Here is a 19,199-nt window from a genome sequence, read left to right as displayed (position 1 = left end):
CCCTCAATAATCGGGCCAGCTCTTCCACCTTGGTGTCCCCGTTTTTCTGTAATTCGGGGTTTCACCCTCGATTTTCCTCCGGTCAGGTGGAATCCTCGGATTGTCCTGGAGTGGATGCGGTGGTGGAGAGATTGCATCACATCTGGGGGCAGGTTATGGACAATTTGAAGTTGTCCCAGGAGAAGACTCAGCGTTTTGCCAACCGTCATCGTCGTGTTGGTCCTCGGCTTTGTGTTGGAGATTTGGTGTGGTTGTCTTCTCGTTTTGTCCCTATGAGGGTCTCTTCTCCTAAGTTTAAACCTCGGTTCATCGGCCCTTATAGAATATTGGAGATTCTTAATCCTGTTTCTTTCCGTTTGGACCTCCCTGCGTCCTTTTCCATTCATAACGTTTTTCATCGGTCGTTATTGCGCAGGTATGAGGTACCTGTTGTACCTTCAGTTGAGCCTCCTGCTCCGGTGTTGGTTGAGGGTGAGTTGGAGTACGTTGTGGAGAAAATTTTGGACTCTCGTGTTTCCAGACGGAGACTCCAGTATCTGGTCAACTGGAAGGGTTACGGCCAGGAGGATAATTCTTGGGTCAATGCATCTGATGTTCATGCTTCTGATCTTGTTCGTGCCTTCCATAGGGCTCATCCTGGTCGCCCTGGTGGATCTGGTGAGGGTTCGGTGCCCCCTCCTTGAGGGGGGGGTACTGTTGTGAATTTGGATTCTGGGCTCCCCCGGTGGCCGCTTGTGGAATTGGACTTGTCATCCTCTTTCTTGTTTCACCTGGTTCCATCAGTAGTGGGTGTCGCTATTTAAGCTCATTTCTCTGGTGGTTTCTTGCCGGTCAACAATGTTATCTGATGCCTCTCAGTGCTTGTTCCTGCTTCTGACAACTACTAGATAAGTTGGACTTTTGTCCATGTTTCGTTTTGCCTATTTGTTCCAGTTCACAGCTGAAGTTTTGTTACTGTGTCTGGAAAGCTCTCGTTGATCAGGGATTGCTACTCTGGCGTTATGAGTTAATGCCAGAGTTTAAGGTAATCTCTGGATGGTGTTTTGTTAGTGTTTTTCTGCTGACCATGAAAGTATACTATCTGTCTTCTGCTATCTAGTAAGCGGACCTCAAATTTGCTAAGACTATTTTCCTGCTGCGTTTGTTGTTTCATCTGAACTCACCGTCATTATATGTGGGGGGCTACTGTCTTCTTTGGAATTTTTCTCTAGAGGTGAGCCAGGTCTTATATTTCCCTCTGCTAGCTATTTAGGTCTTAGGCCAGAGCTGGGCATCTAGCAATAAATAGGAAATGCTACCTGGCTATTTCTAGTTGCGCGGCAGGCTTAGTTCATGGTCAGTATAGTTCCATCTTCCGAGAGCTTGTCCCTCTATAGGCTTGCTATGATCTCTGCCTGCAGAGATCATGACACTACCCCTAAAGAGAAAGTAAAGACCTCACTTGCCTCAGAGAAATCCCCCAGAGATATAGATGCCCCCCACAAATAATAATGGTGAGTTAAGAGGAAAAGACAAACGCAGAGATGAAACAGGTTAAGCAAATGAGGCCCGCTAACCCTAGATAGCAGAAAATAGCAAGGGATCTGTGCGGTCAGTAAAAAACCCTATGCAAAAATATCCACGCAGAGAATGCGAGAACCCCCACACCAACTAACGATGTGGGGGGAGCAACTCAGCACCCCAGAGCACCAGCAAGCAGGGAAATCACATATTAGCAAGCTGGACAAAAACACATCATATACTAGGAAACATCTTGAACACAGATGAGCAAAAAATAAGCAAACAGAACTTAGCTTCTCTTGGAGAGACTGATAACGGACGTAGACAGGAGCAATCAGAATAGCACTGAATACAACGGCAACAGGCAAGGAATGAAGGACCAGGTGGATTAAATAGGAAACCTAACTAGCAGATGACGAGACAGCTGATCCTGCCAGAAACCTGCAAAATAACAAAAAGAGCCACCAGGAGGAGCCCAAAGAGAGAACTCACACAGTACCACTCATGACCACAGGAGGGAGCCCGGAAACAGAGTTCACAACAGTCCATCCTGACTGTGGTCAACTGCACGCTACCACCTTCCTTATCCCCATGCTTCTCCCCATCCTCCCCTGTTACCTCAGGTCAGTGCTTATCATGGGTCAGCTACCACCAGCCATATCATGCATTATCAAATTTGTTCATGTGTCTTCATGATTTTGTGCAAACCACTTGGTCTGCAAAAATGCAAGGACATCTGAACAGATCCATAGACTGTAATAGGTAAGAATTAGACCTGTGAAAAACACAAATACAACTCGTACGAGAAAAAATGAGTCCTAGGTACATATTCCCCAGTGTTAATTGGAAAAATGTCACTGCAATTTCTCACGAGGTAATTATTCAATTTACCAAATGTTATTTACTTAGTATAGAAAATATGAATCCATCTAAGGAACTTTACCCATGAGGAAGCAACAATATGTGGTCATACACATGGGGTCTTCACACCCACATGATGCATCTTGGATGAACCATCTAATATTAGTGACTCAAATATGACTCATTACAGTTTTATAGTTCACACTGTTTCTTGATATTCCATTATTGAGGTTTTTTGTTTGCAGTGACTTGTCATGTACTATAAGAGAGCTAATCAGAGGTGTATCTAGGTTTTCTGGCACCCGGGGCAAGAATTCAGTTTGGCGCCCCCCCCCCCACCTCCCCCCAGCACATACGCGATTTGTACACTTAGTCACGCGCCAACGAGCTGCTCTCCCTAATTCTCTCAATGTTCAGTGAAAAACTGAGAGAAGCAGGAAGAACACCTCATTGTCACATGCCAGCAAATATGAAAATCACATATGAGTGAAGTGGCCATGTGATGACTGCTGGAACCTGAAAGCAAAGCTTAATCCTGACAGTTAGGATATTACACGTTGTTAGGACTGGCTACAGGGCTTCATTTTATAATTAAAGGGTGCGTCCAGGTTTGAGATGAAAGTCTGCAGTCATTCTATGTGACTGCAGGCTTCTGAATTCTCACAGTGCAAGCACTGCACACTTTTAGGATTCTCCCTTGCCGGTGGCTAGAGTGGACGGTCATGACAGCACAAGTATGTGATTTGGATACTTCTGCCCACATTCCAACTAGACGTGTCCGGCCTCAGTCAATTCATTTTCATTGAATGAGGCCACACATGTCTAGTCAGTATGTGACCGCATGTATGTAAATCACCAACATCAGAGAATTATGATAGCAGTGTGCACTGTGAGAATTCAGAAGTCTGCAGTCACATAGTATGACTGCAGACTCATCACAACCTTGGACATCCCCTTTAATGTTCCTAACATAAATAAAAATATGAGAATTAGTATCACAAAAAAAACACATTTACATTCAGGTACCTGATAGATGACGTTGTTTGTGGAGTCGCCTCTTTCTTTTCATCTTCATCTTGTCCAGATGCCATGATGACTCTTCTCATCCGCCGGCAGAGCTCGTTTCTGCAGACTTCCATCTTCTCCTGTCTTGTGCAGCACATCCCGACACAACACCCTTAAAGATAGCAGTGTTATTATAATGCTCCGGAATAAAAATATCTGCCCTAGGCTGAGCCCCTGAGTAAATAATTGCCCCTCACTTTATTCCCAGCACATAATATGACCCTCACTGTCCCTCTTATGGTACATGCCATCCACACCGCCCGCTCTCTTTTCCATACTTCACACTGCCTTCTCATACTGTGTCCCTCCTAGAGAGCCCAGTCTCTCTACTGTGCCTACTTGGCATACTGTCCTACTTGGCATACTGTCTCCTCCTGGCTGTTACCCTCACACTACTCAGTATCTATTCTGTGTCCACTCACACTTTCCTCCCCCCATACTGTCTGCACACATTTCTAATAGCCTCCTCATGTTCATCCCCCCTACTAACATACCCCTTTGCTCTCCATATTTCCTCCTCACACATTCCCCCGACTCCCCATAATGTCCTCACACATCCCATCACCCTTGCTCCCAATACTGTGTCAGCACACATTTTTCCCTTCGCTAATGTGTCCACCCCCATTTCCCCACTCACCCCTACAGAATATATCCACTCCCCTTCCGACAGAATAAATCCATCTCCCTCCACACAGAATAAATGCACCCTGCCCCACACATGCTAAATAAATTCCCGCCCCCCCACATACACACTGAATAAATCCCCACACTGAATAAATCCCCCACACACACACACTGAATAAATCCCCACACTGAATAAATCCACACAAACACTGAATAAATCCCCCCACACACACTGAATAAATCCCCACACTGAATAAATCCCACACACACTGAATAAATCCCCCCACACACACACTGAATAAATCTCCCCCACACTGAATAAATCCCCCCACACACACTGAATAAATCCCCACACTGAATAAATCCACACAAACACTGAATAAATCCCCCACACACACACTGAATAAATCTCCCCCACAATGAATAAATCCCCCCCACACACACTGAATAAATCCCTCTACATACACTCTGACTAAATCCCCCCCACATACACTGACTAAATCCCCCCACAGACTAAATCCTCCCATACACTCTGACTAAATCTCCCCACATACACTGACTAAATCCCCCCCCCACATACACTGACTAAATCCCCCCACATACTGACTAAATCCCCCCACACACACTGACTAAATCCCCCCACGCACACTGACTAAATCTCCCCCACATACACTCTGACTAAATCCCCCCCATACACTCTGACTAAATCCCCACACACACTGACTAAATCCCCCCACACACACACTGACTAAATTCCCCCCACATACACTGACTAAATCCCCCACACACACACTGACTAAATCCCCCCATACACTCTGACTAAATCCCCCCACACACTGAATAAATCCCCCAATACACTGACTAAATCCCCCCCACACACACTGACTAAATCCCCCCATACACTCTGACTAAATCCCCCCACACTGAATAAATCCCCCCCAACACAGAGAATAAATCACCCCCACACACATTGAATAAATCCCTAACCCCCCAACACACTGATTAAATCCTGACTCCCTAACACACACACTAAATAAATCTCCCCCCAAATACTGAATAAATATTCCCCATAAACCCACCCCAAGCTGAATCTTCGGTGTCTTCAGCTCCACAACTACAGGAGCACTTACCACCAAGTCTCTTCTTTCTCCTGCGCGCCGGATAGTGACATCAGCAGCGTGATCACATGACTTGATCACGCTGCTGGCGTCGCTCTGACCCAGCGGCCAGAGCCCCAATTGTACTCGCAGCTGTTAGATGTGAGTACAACTGATCTCTGGGAGCCGGCGTGCTGCAGCTTCTCTGTGCCGGCTGTCAGCTTGACAGGCAGCACAGAGAACAGCTGACTCCCAGTCCAGGGGGTGGCAGAATGCAGCCGCCAGGGGAGACACTTTGGACCGCCGCATTAGGCGGCCCAACTGGGCCCCCCTGCCGGCTGCGCCCGGGGCACATGCCCCGGCTGCCCTCCCTAGATACGCCACTGGGGCTAATGTTTGCACACGTTTTCTACATCTTTTGGACTTTGCTATATGATTTTTGATATCATGACAGTCTTTATTTTCCTATATATTTGTCCTGTGGATTAGGCTTGTGAAGCAGTGTGCACATTTTAAATATTTTAAGTGTTGTTTCTAAGTTTTGGTTATTGGAAATTAGTATGTCATAACATTTTAGGATGTGCCATCCTTGTGTTTTTTCTTTGCACAAGCTTTTTCTTTTTTGTTTATATGCATTTGTGTTCTGCATATATTGCTCAGCACTCCATTAAATCATTGGCTCCCACTCCTCAATTATTTTTGTCTACTGAGTCTAGGAACATGAGCAGTATCTTAGGAGTAAAAAGCAATGTAATACCCACAGACGAGAGAGTATGCAAGTGTACAGATATGCAAGTGAACTTTTTCTGGGCAAAACAGTGACCTAAGGGATATGTATAGATGTCAATCAAGCCCAAAAATTGATGTGCTAGGTCGAGATTACTGTGGAAAACCAAGTTATTTGCTAGATGGAGATTGCCCTAAGAGTATGCACAGCTTAATTTGTATAAAGTATCAAAGTTTTGCTTCTTTGCACTAGAAAAGAGTACCTGACCCAATTATCACAAGATCATGAGGTCACTGTTCATGGTCACTTGGCAGCTCTAAAAATGGCTACCAGGAAAAGTCTTGGTGCTAGCCATTCCAATGACCAGATTCCAGGTGTTGCCCTGCCCTTCAATCTTTTATCACTCTGCAGGAATCTGGACTTATGCTGGGAAACCTGGGTTGGGGCCACAAAGTCGAATGTGGTTTGGTATTGCAACTGAGAAGAAGAGCAGTCAAGTAGCTAGGTCAGAACCAAGAGGTATAAGTAGATGCAAAATTATCAGGCATGAGAAAAAGTCAGTAAAGAAACCAAAGTCAGAATTGGGTAAACTCACTAAGTCACCGGAGCTGAGAAACACACAACACAAGAGCTGGTTAGGCCATAACTGGCAGTGGGAACTGATTATTAGGGGTTTAAATAGCTATGAGCTCCACCAAGGGCTGACAGTGGTGAGAAAGACAAATAAGCTAGGATTTAACCCTAAAGGTTAAAAACATCAAGACCTAGGAATAAGACAAGATTTCCAAATGGTGGCTTTGAGTGAACCAATCATCGAAGTGATAGTAAATAGGACAGGCACTAATTTCACACACAAGTCTTTAATAGTATTGTTTTTTTTATATGGGACAAAAGAACATTTTTGGGCCCATTTGATTTCAAGGTCTGGGTGCAAATGCAACCATTGCACGCACTCTGGTTGAAGAATCACTCCAGCATTTTTTTTCTATTTCAGTGATGGAGTGGTGGCACTAATGTAAATTCCCTTCTCCTAGCACTATGTCCACCAGCCATCATCTTCAGCTGTTACTGGCGCTGTTCCAGACATGCTCTGCAGGTTGAGACCTGTCAGATTGCTCCAGTGTTTGCTAGCCGAGCTGGAGGTCAAAACTCACTGTAAGTCTATGAGAGCCAGAACGAGGCCAGAATGAAGATCATACACTTGAGAGTTTGTGACCGTTACCTCTGACTTCCGGTCAATCAGAAGTTGCAGTCACAAGATGGAAGATTGGGACCTGAGCAGATCTAGAAAGAGCAGAAGATGGAGGATGGTAAGTATAATACTAGGGGCAGGAAACTTACATTAGTGCCACCACTCCAGCTCTGAAATTTAAAAAAAAATGCTGTAGTGGTGCTCTAAGTCCCTTTTTGAGTTATGTTTTACTATCCTTCCCTACTCTGAAATTGATGTGGATTACTTACTCCCCGAAAATGAAAAAAAATTACATAAATAAAAATAGCAAATACCATAATCTGAAACAAGGCTAGCGCTGTACACTTACAACAGTTTGTATGATGTCAACATCAATGTATAGTTTTGTGCTTACTCATTATTAATCAATTAACAATTAAGGCTACGTTCACATTTGCGTTGTGCGCCGCAGCGTCGGCGCCGCAGCGCACAACGCAAACAAAAACGCGGCAAAACGCACGCTAAAACGCTGCGTTTTGCGCCGCATGCGTCGTTTTTGCCCGCAAGTTGGACGCAAAAAAAATGCAACTTGAAGCGTTTCTTGCGTCCAACGCTTGCGGCCATGCGGCGCAAAACGCAGCACAACGCATGTCCATGCGCCCCCATGTTAAGTATAGGGGCGCATGACGCATGCGGCGCCGCTGCGGCGCCCGACGCTGCGGCGCTGACCGCAAATGTGAACGTAGAGTAAGATTAGCTTTAAATATAATTTGCCTTCATACTATGTCAATCAATGTATGTTTTTTTTATTTTCTTTACTTCTAAGAGAAAAAAAGTTTTAAAAACAGGGAGGAATGGTTCTGCACTTACAGCAGGTCTCATTTTGCTTGGATCATATGAGTTTCCATTATTCTGTATTGCACAACCATAGATACAATTTTAAGGAATGTCTGTCCACACTAAGTGACTGTTTAATTTGCAATTTCTTGCTTACTTCTTTTTTCTTATATCTATGTCCTCTTTTTCTTCGATTCACTGCTCTGGCTTTACAGAAGCCAGAGGATGGCACAGATAGATGGAGATAGAAGTAGGTGGAAAATTGACATTGCATTAATGTCAATTTGGAGAATTTGTGATATAGAATGTTATATGAACCTATGTTTGTGCATGTCAGATTATATTTATGTTTTGCTTTTACTGCAAGGCAAAGGGCCATTTTTTGTAATGGCTGTGACTCGATCTCGAGCCATGGTGACTGGATGAAAGCTCTGTAGAAAGATCGATCTTGTGCAAGCCTAGATAGGTCCACAAGGGTCTTCTCTGTTGTTATCTTGATAGTAGCAAGCCATCAGGTTTTTAGTATTCCGCTTTGCCTTGTTCCTTCTATTTGCCCAACCATGATGTCCTTCTCCAGTTACTGCTCTCTTTACATGATGTGTTAAAGTCGCAGCTTGGTGATCCTTGCTTCACGTGACATGTCTGAATTGATTTGTTCCAAAATGGATATATTTGTTCTTCTTGCCATCCATGGTATTGATAACATCCTTCTCCAGAACCACATTTCAAAGGCATCGATTCTTCTTCTGTCTTGTTTCTTTATCGTCCAGGTTTCGCCTCAGAATGGACCATTACATGTGGCAAAATACTATTACTGTATTGTGGCTTGAAAAAACTGTGCTTTTAGAATAGTTACTACATTTTAAAGCTGTATTACATTTTGACTAAATAAGGTTAGATTTAATATAATGAAAAGTTATGCAAATCCCAACATTCTGTTTGTATCGATCAAGTAATGAAAATCTCAGCTTACTGCTATTCAATATAAACCTTCATAGTGGATAAAATCTGTCCTGTCCATGATCTTCTCAGTATATTTTTTCTTTTTTTAACTTTTGCTTACTAAGTATATGCACATCTTTCACCACTGTGAATGGTCTATGTAGGATTGCTGCTTCTGTTCATTATGGAACCTCTGGCTCATACTGATCTGTGCTGTGCAGGATGATTTATGGTGCAATAAGGGATAGGGACCTGGTAAGTGCATGTGTTATTGCGGTTGACCTTGGAGTCATGGCACAATATGACTCTGAACTTTATGGTAACTTTTATACTTTCCCATCTTCTGTGTTGTTCTCTGTGATTTGCTGTTAATCCACTTTCTTGGTCTAAACTTATAGTCTACTAATCAGTCTTCAATTTTCCCCTCATCATCCTGTTATAATGGAGCATATTATCCCACAGATGTCCTGGCCTGCTGCCCTCCCTCTTTTGTATATTTTTACGTTGCTACAAAAAGGTGCCCATTTTCCGCTCTTTCTTGCTTCACACGACCCTATTTTTCCCCCTGTTGTCCCAACAAAGGGTTACTCCCAAGAGACTCCAATTGTCAGGAGATGGAGCGATGATGGTTAGTGATCACAGTCAATAGCTTTGATTAACAATAAGGTAGAGAATTAGCAATGCTAGCATTGAGCCATCCTGCCTTCCCCTCTCCATATGCTCAGCACAGCCTATACTGATTGCCTCCCAGCATGTACTCCGGGCAGTCTACATGCTGAGAGGTAGCGGACAAGGTGCACTGGAGAGGTTACAATTAACACAGTAGAAGCATCAAATTAGTCTGAAACTGAGAAGACCAAGAAAGCAACTATTGGGGGTTCCTGAACGAGATGCTTTACCGAGGGGCTTCATGCTCTCTCTTCCTGTTTGTCTTTTTGACTTTATTCTTGGATTTACTTGTGTCTGGAAATGTGATGAAAAAAATGACTTCCGTAACCACTATGACCCCATCTGCAGCTGTGATGTTATTCTCAACAGACTCGGATGACCCAGAGAGGGGGAGCAATGGAGTCACACCGCCGCCTACGTCCGATAATGATGACAACTCTCTGGTGTATACAGGTACAGTTACTGCATCTTCTAAAACTTCCAACTGTCCCATTACTCCTGTGTTTGCTTTTTAATTCCTTTTTTTATTTTGCTCAAAGTGTTGAGCGGTTGTTTCTTTTACGCATCCCGAAAGCCGTAGAAAATGCACTGTGACGTCACAGCTCTGTGTTACTCACATGTGCGTCTTTGGCAAACCTGGCTCTGCTACACTTGGAGCATTTATTATGGCTTGTGATTGCCTCTAAGAGATAAAAGCATCATGAGATATATGAGGTATATGCTTTGCATGCTGGAGACGTCAGCAGGTTGCCATTCATATCTGTCAGGCTGCGGCCGAATGCATTATGAATGGCAAAGCAAATGAGTCGTTGTTAACGTCTTATCTCTGCACTGTCATACCGCTCCTCATATCGCCGCCTGCTCTGTACTATTGTCAGGAGCACTAAGTACAGACACAATTCTTTGTTGGTAAAGGTGCATTAGATGATTCTCACCGTGCAATTTGCATAGGATTTGATGTAGTACCAGGATGAAATGAGGTTTAGATACTATTTGCAGATATAGCAGAGCAAAGTTTGTCATGTAGTTATTTTCCAAACAATATATAATAGATAAGGAACTATGTAAACAAGTCAATTCGTAGACTTCAAGCTAACCATGAGCTAATATCAAACTTCATCTGTATCCTTATATATTAAAGGAGTGGACTGAGTTTTATTGTGTGCTACCTACTGAATGAATCAGATTTAGATGGAGTCTTTGTATTTGGTATAACTAGACAATAACCAGCTATCTGCAGCTTTTCCTGACCTCACGTTGAAAAGGACTAAAACGAAGGAACCACTTAAGCCAGGAGCGAGGTTAGATGGACGCTTCTATTACGCAGCAGGTGACTGTTCACAGAGCTCGGCTTTTATTTTAAATGCCGGTGTCCTACAAGCAACCTGTTTGATAAAGATGCTTTTTATCATGTTACCTGCAGTGGAAAGTGGAAAAAGCACTCTTGTCAAACACCGTTCTACAGGAATCCATCTTACGATGGCGGCCATGTCACATGCAGAGCTCTGTCTAAAAGAAGTGTCATTTAAAAGTTTTTCCTGCAGTGATTACATATAATTTCCATAGCTACAAAGTGCACAATGCTACAAAAGAAGAATAGATATGATGTATACATAGAGAAAGAGATAAGCGAGAGATTGCTGTAATATGGACAGATAAAGAGATATAAAGATAGATAAATAGATAGATAGAAATAGGTAGATGATAGATAGATAGATAGATAGATAGATAGATAGATAGATAGATAGATAGATAATAGATAGAAATAGGTAGAAGATAGATAGATAGATAGATAGATAGATAGATAGATAGATAGAGAGATAATAGATAGATAGATAGATAGATAGATAGATAGATAGATAGATAGATAGAAATAGGTAGGCATAGAAACAGATAGAGCGGCCATTATCATTGCACTCCTTTAATACACCTCTCAGCCTTTTTAGTCTTATACTCACCTGCCTCCTTCTTTACCTTCTATCATCTCCACTCCGGTCGGTCTCCAGCACCTTTTTACCTGCCGGATCACTCTAGTGTTTTCTGGTGCGCGCCGGCAGTAACTTTTTAATGCAAGTCTATGAGAGTTTAGTTCTGGCTCTCATAGCCTTGCATTGAGAGCTGGGGACCGGTGCATTCTGACTTTCGGCAGTCAAAAGTTGTGGTCACAAAATGGCAATGCGGGACCGGAGTGTCGCAGATAAAAAGTGAAGATGGCGACAGGTGAGTGTAGAGGTCCTTAGGCTATAAACACCACTCCAGCACTGAGAAAAAAAACCCACTGGAGTGGTGCTTTAATGTAGTGTCAAATCACTCTTAATACACAAGTGATATGTTCACACATAACATATCCGATGTGGTCTATGCTAAAAGACTGCAGTGCAAATTAAGCACAGTTTTGATGAATATTTATGTGGTTTTTGTGCTTAGCCAATTTAAACTCACTGGGAAAAATAGTAAATTAAAGCAAAGAAGTAAAAATGCACACAAAAACCTGCATCAAAACAGTTACGTGTGAACAAGGCACTAGTTAACAATCGCAGAATGAAGACAATGTGGCAGATGATCAAGGCATTATAAGACTTGGTGGCTGCACATTATAATGCAAAATCAAGACTGCTTTAGAAAGTTTTGGCAAAAGTTTCAGTCTTCACCTGACATGGCTGTGTTTTTCTAATCAGAATTTCAAAATAACGTAACCTTTTTCCGCTAAATCTTACCACTTACACCTGTCAAAGTTATTGCTTGTTTCCATAGCAACAGGGTTTTTTGCCTGCTAGAAATATTCAAAACCAACTATTTATCAATATCTTTTTGTAGATGGTTAGATGGATAGATTGCTACATATATAGAAGAATGAGAGAAAGGAAGGGAGGGAGAAAGGGAGGGAGGAAGGAAGGAAGGAAGAAAGGGAAGGAAGGAAGAATGGAAGGAAAAAAGGAAAAAGGAATGAAGGAAAGGAGGTAAGAAGAAAGGGAGGGAGGAAGAAAAGGAGGAAAGAAGGAAGGGAAGGAAGGAAGGAAAGGAAGGAAGGAAGAAAAGGAACGAACGATGGAAGGAAGGGAAGAAGTTAGGAAGGAAGAAAGAGAGGAAGGGAGGGAGGAAGGAAGGAAGGAAGGAAAGAATGAAAGGATGAAAGGGAGGAATGGAGGAAGGGAGGAATGAAGGAAGGGAGGGAAGAAGGAAGGAAATAAGGAAAGGAGGAAGGGAGGGAAGAAAGGAGGAAAGAAGGAAGGGAAGGAAGGAAGAAAGAAGGAAGGAAGGAAGGAAGGAAGGAAGGAAGGAAGGGAGGGAGAGAGGGAGGAAGGATGGAAGAGAGGAAGGGAGGAAAGTTGTAAGGAAGCAAAGGAGGAAGGGAGGGAGGAAGGAAGGGAGGGAAAAAGGAAGAATGGGAGGAAGGAAGGATGGAAGGAAGGGAAGAAGGAAGGGAGGAAGGAAGGAAGGAAGGATGGAAGGGAGGGAAGACAGAAGAAAGGGAGGGAAGAAGGAAGGGAGGAAGGAAGAAGGAAGAAAGGAAAGAAGGGATGGAGAAGAGGATGGAAGGAAGGAAGGATGGAATTGAGGAAGGGAGTAAAGGAGGAAGGAAGAAAGGAAGGAAGAAGAAGACAGTTAAAAAAAGAAGAAAAGAAAGAAAGAAAGAGGACGGACAAAGAAAAGTGAAAAAAGGAAAGAAGGATTGGAGAGAAAGAAAGAAAAAAGGATCAAAAGGGATGAAGAAAGAAAGAAAGTGGATGGACAGAAAGAGAGAGAAGGAATGGGAAAGAAAGAAAGAAATAATAATAATATTTTTTATTTATATAGCGCCAACATATTCCGCAGCGCTTTACAAATTATAGAGGGGACTTGTACAGACAATAGACATTACAGCATAACAGAAATCACAGTTCAAAACAGATATCAGGAGGAATGAGGGCCCTGCTCGCAAGCTTACAAACTATGAGGAAAAGGGGAGACACGAGAGGTGGATGGTAACAATTGCTTTAGTTATTTGGACCAGCCATAGTGTAAGGCTCGGGTGTTCATGTAAAGCTGCATGAACCAGTTAACAGCCTAAGTATGTAGCAGTACAGACACAGACGGCTATTAACTGCATAAAGTGTATGAGAACATGATGCGAGGAACCTGATTAGGTTTTTTTTTTTTTTTAATAGGCCACACAGGGATAGTTAGGTTAATGCATTGAGGCGGTAGGCCAGTCTGAACAAATTAGTTTTTAGGGCACGCTTAAAACTGTGGGAATTGGGGATTAATCGTATTAACCTAGGTAGTGCATTCCAAACAATCGGCGCAGCACGTGTAAAGTCTTGGAGACGGGAGTGGGAGGTTCTGATTATTGAGGCTGCTAACCTGAGGTCATTAGCGGAGCAGAGGGCACGGGTAGGGTGGTAGACTGAGACCAGAGAGGAGATGTAGGGTGGTGCTGAGCCATGGAGTGCTTTGTGGATGAGGGTAGTAGTTTTGTACTGGATTCTGGAGTGGATGGGTAGCCAGTGTAATGACTGGCACAAGGTAGAGGCATCGGTGTAACAGTTGGTGAGGAATATGATCCTGGCAGCAGCATTCAGGACAGATTGGAGCGGGGAGAGTTTGATAAGAGGGAGGCTGATTAGTAGAGAGTTACAATAGTCCATAAGAGAATGAATGAGTGAAATAGTAAGAGTTTTTGCAGAGTCAAAAGTAAGAAAAGGGCAAATTCTAGAAATGTTTTTGAGATGCAGATATGAAGAGCGAGCCAGTGATCGGATGTGGGGGGTGAATGAAAGCTCGGAATCAAGGAAGACCCCAAGGCAGCGGGCCTGTTGCTTTGGAGTAATGATGGAACTGCACACGGAGATGGCAATGTCAGGCAAAGGTAGGTTAGTAGAGGGAGAGAACACGAGGAGTTCAGTTTTTGACAGGTTCAGTTTCAGATAGAGGGAGGACATGATGTTAGAGACAGCGGTAAGACAATCACTGGTGTTTTCTAAGAAGGTCGGCGTGAAAGCAGGAGAAGAGGTGTATAATTGGGTGTCGTCAGCATAGAGATGGTACTGGAAACCAAATCTACTGATTGTTTGTCCAATAGGGGCAGTATACAAAGAGAAGAGGAGGGGGCCTAGGACTGATCCCTGAGGAACCCCAACAGTAAGGGGAAGGTGAGAGGAGGAGGAACCAGCAAAACAAACAGTGAAGGATCGGTCAGAGAGATAGGAGGAGAACCAAGAGAGAACGGTGTCCTTGATGCCGATGGAGCGGAGCATAGTGAGGAGGAGCTGATGATCCACAGTGTCGAATGCTGTGGAGAGATCCAAGAGAATTAGCATGGAGTAGTGACCATTAGATTTAGCTGTTAGTAGGTCATTAGAGACTTTAGTGAGGGCAGTTTCAGTAGAGTGTAAAGAGCGGAAGCCAGATTGAAGAGGGTCGAGAAGAGAGTTATCTGAGAGATAGCGGGTAAGACGGGAGTGGAAAGAAGGAAAGAAAGAAAGAAAGAAAGAAAGAAAGAAAGAAAGAAAGAAAGAAAGAAAGAAAGAAAGAAAGAAAGAAAGTGAAGAAACAAGGAAGGAATCGTGAGAGAAACATTGAAAAGGAAATAAAAAAGGATTGAAGGGGAGAGACAAAGAAAAAGAAAGAGACAGAAAAAAGAGAGAAGAACAAAAAAGAAAGAGAAAGAAAGAAAATGGACAGAAGCAAGAATATAGATTGAAAGATACTGTAGGTATATAGATAATAGTTAGATATGAGATAAATAGATATGATAGATAGATAGATAGATAGATAGATAGATAGATAGATAGATAGTGGATTGATAGATAGATAGATATGAGATAGATAGATAGATAGATAGATAGATAGATAGATAGATAGATAATGGATAGATAGATATGAGATAGATATTAGATAGATAGATAGATAGATAGATAGATAGATAGATAGATAGATAGATAGATAGATAAATACGGTAGATAGATAGATAGATAGATAGATAGATAGATAGATAGATAGATAGGAGATTCATAGATAGATAGATAGATAGATAGATAGATAGATAGATAGATAGATAGATAGATACTACACTGCAGTAAGTCTATGAGTCCAGTCTCTGTTGGCCTCATGTTTTATGAAGGCACTAGAACCCCTGTAAATCTTTTGCATTTAAACACATTTATAGTCACAGACCTTCAGCTAATAATGGTTTGGGGACGGCTGGATATACTTGGATTTTTCATTAATGGGATGCTCTTTAAAAGTCAATCAAGCGTACTCCCTGCCTTGTATTTGCATCTTACAACTGAATAATATGAATAATACAATTTGCATGAAAATTTGACCACAAGAGGAGGGTTTACTTTGGAGATGACAAAAAAGGAATTACTATGGCAACCTTTACATGCTATAATGAATGGAAATGTATGGAGAACTAAGTAAAGCCCAATAGGTTGCTAACCATTTATAAAAGAAAAAATCTAAAAAAACCCTACTACTACTACTAAAAATAATGATAATAAAAGCTAATTATAATAACAATAAACCTGCATATTTTCCTTGTGGTTTCTGAATTCTTACTGTGCGTTCTTCTGGCACGGTTCATTCTTACTGACAGTTTAGAATTATTGGAATTTGGATTTGGATCATTGTGAATGAAGCAGGATCTCTGTCCATTAGTCTTGGTGACATAATAGAAAAGCAGCGGATGCCTGACATGATGGATGTGCCCCTTTGTGCCCATGGCCGGGGCAGTGCCCTGACTATTCTCTTTGGCATTTCCTCATCATGAAGTGGATTAGATCGTCGTGTAATCTGCTTAATGTGTTTGCTCTATTTTACTTCTTGTTTCCAATCATTTGTCCCCAGAGCTGCAGGGTTGGGTGCTCGGGGCTGTCCAGCATCTCTGCCCCAAAGGCCCCGGCGTACATTACGTTGATTGCGCTTCCTCCCAAGTCACTGCGACTTTTTCCCATCCTGATACTAATGTTGGAAGAGTGGAAGAAAAATGGTGACGTTGCAAACAGTAGCAAGTTATTTAATGCTGGGAGGGACTCCATTCGATCATTGTGCCAGCACACTTCTGTTAATCTGTCACATGCCCATCTTTTATAGCTGCGGCACGGCCGGTTCCCATTCTTAGCTTGGAATTGTCCTCTGGCAGATGAAAGCTTTTGTTATTTTGCAATGTATAATGCTCGCTGTACAGACCGGGTCACAGGGAGCAAGGAAACATGATTGACAATATTTAGATTGCTGCATTCAGCTCAGCTGACAATAGGAACCTGACTGCTTTTGATCTTGTCTCTGACACATGGTTTCTTAACCCTTTCCTATACAGAATATATATGTCAGGCCATATAAAACATAATTTTAGGGACAAATGTTTTCCCCGTTTGTAGACGTTGATGTAGGAAAAAAAGCCAATCTGCTAAATGACTTTTTTCATGAGTATTTACAAAAGAAAATCCCATGGCAGACAATATGATCAGTGATAACAAAAATTCCCCATTAAGTGTCACCTGCTTAACCCAGCAGGAAGTACGGCGGCGTCTAAAAATCACTAAAATTGACAAATATCCGGGCCCGGATGGGATACACCCCCGAGTACTGCAGGAATTAAGTACAGTCATTGATAGACCACTATTTTAATCTTTAACCCCTTCACCCCCAAGGGTGGTTTGCACGTTATGGACCAGGCCAATTCTTACAATTCTGACCACTGTCCCTTTATGAGGTTATAACTCTGGAAAGCTTCAACGGATCCTGGTGATTCTGACATTGTTTTCTCGTGACATATTGTACTTCATGATAGTGGTAAAATTTCTTTGATATTACCTGCGTTTATTTGTGAAAAAAATGGAAATTTGGCGAAAATTTCGAAAATTTCGCAATTTTCGAAATTTGAATTTTTATGCAATTAAATCACAGTGATATGTCACACAAAATACTTAATAAGTAACATTTCCCACATGTCTACTTTACATCAGCACCATTTTGGAACCAAAATTTTTTTTTGTTAGGGAGTTATAAGGGTTAAAAGTTGACCAGCAATTTCTCATTTTTACAACACCATTTTTTTTTAGGGACCACATCTCATTTGAAGTCATTTTGAGGGGTCTATATGATAGAAAATACCCAAGTGTGACAACATTCTAAAAACTGCACCCCTCAAGGTGCTCAAAACCACATTCAAAAAGTTTATTAACCCTTCAGGTGTTTCACAGGAATTTTTGGAATGTTTAAATAAAAATGAACATTTAACTTTTTTTCACACAAAATTTACTTCAGCTCCAATTTGTTTTATTTTACCAAGGGTAACAGGAGAAAATGGACCCCAAAAGATGTTAAACAATTTGTCCTGAGTACGCCGATACCCCATATGTGGGGGTAAACCACTGTTTGGGCGCATGGGAGAGCTCGGAAGGGAAGGAGCGCCGTTTGACTTTTCACTGCAAAATTGACAGGAATTGACATGGGACGCCATGTTGCGTTTGGAGAGCCCCTGATGTGCCTAAACATTGAAACCCCCCACAAGTGACACCATTTTGGAAAGTAGACCCCCTAAGGAACTTATCTAGATGTGTGGTGAGCACTTTGACCCCCAAAGTGCTTCACAGAAGTTTATAATGCAGAACCGTAAAAATAAAAAATCATATTTTTTCACAAAAATGATCTTTTCGCCCCCAATTTTTTATTTTCCCAAGGGTAAGAGAAGAAATTGGACCCCAAACGTTGTTGTACAATTTGTCCTGAGTACGCTGATACCCCATATGTGGGGGTAAACCACTGTTTGGGCGCATGGGAGAGTTCGGAAGGGAAGGAGCGCCGTTTGACTTTTCACTGCAAAATTGACAGGAATTGAGATGGGACGCCATGTTGCGTTTGGAGAGCCACTGATGTGCCTAAACATTGAAACCCCCCCACAAGTGACACCATTTTGGAAAGTAGACCCCCTAAGGAACTTATCTAGAGATGTGGTGAGCACTTTGACCCACCAAGTGCTTCACAGAAGTTTATAATGCAGAGCCGTAAAAATAAAACAAAAATTTTTTCCCACAAAAATTATTTTTTAGCCCCCAGTTTTGTATTTTCCCGAGGGTAACAGGAGAAATTGGACCCCAAAAGTTGTTGTCCAATTTGTCCTGAGTACGCTGATACCCCATATGTGGGGGGGAACCACCATTTGGGCGCATGGGAGGGCTCGGAAGGGATGGAGCGCCATTTGGAATGCAGACTTAGCTAGAATGGTCTGCAGGCGTCACATTGCGTTTGCAGAGCCCCTAATGTACCTAAACAGTAAAACCCCCCCACAAGTGACCAACATTTTGGAAAGTAGACCCCCTAAGGAACTCATCTAGATGTGTTGTGAGAGCTTTGAACCCCCAAGTGTTTCACTACAGTTTATAACGGAGAGCCGTGCAAATAAAAAATATTTTTTTTCCACAAAAATTATTTTTTAGCCCCCAGTTTTGTATTTTTCCAAGGTTAACAGGAGAAATTGGACCCTATATATTGTTGTCCAATTTGTCCTGAGTACGATGATACCTGATATCTGGGGGGAACCACCGTTTGAGCGCATGGCAGAGCTCGGAAGGGAAGGATCATCATTTGCAATGCAGACTTAGATGGATTGGTCTGCAGGCGTCACATTGCATTTGCAGAGCCCCTAATGTACCTAAACAGTAGAAACCCCCCACAAGTGACCCAATATTGGAAACTAGACCCCCCAAGGAACTTATCT

General features: G+C 42.5%; 1 protein-coding gene across 4 annotated transcripts in view; it reads left to right on the top strand.

Annotated features, from left to right (window-relative positions):
* ROBO1 (roundabout guidance receptor 1) overlaps nt 1-19,199 on the top strand; it is a 1,469,611-nt gene that overhangs the window by 883,480 nt on the left and 566,932 nt on the right. For all 4 annotated transcript variants that reach the window (XM_077294071.1, XM_077294068.1, XM_077294069.1 and 1 more), the window contains exon 3: nt 9,863-9,946. In XM_077294071.1, the coding sequence (XP_077150186.1) occupies nt 9,863-9,946 (84 nt within the window). The remainder of the gene's footprint in view (nt 1-9,862; nt 9,947-19,199) is intronic.

Source organism: Ranitomeya variabilis, chromosome 3, assembly GCF_051348905.1.
Source record: "Ranitomeya variabilis isolate aRanVar5 chromosome 3, aRanVar5.hap1, whole genome shotgun sequence".
NCBI lineage: Eukaryota > Metazoa > Chordata > Amphibia > Anura > Dendrobatidae > Ranitomeya > Ranitomeya variabilis.
The sequence above is the reverse complement of the archived record's forward strand: the minus strand, read 5'-3'. Positions and strand labels throughout refer to the sequence as shown.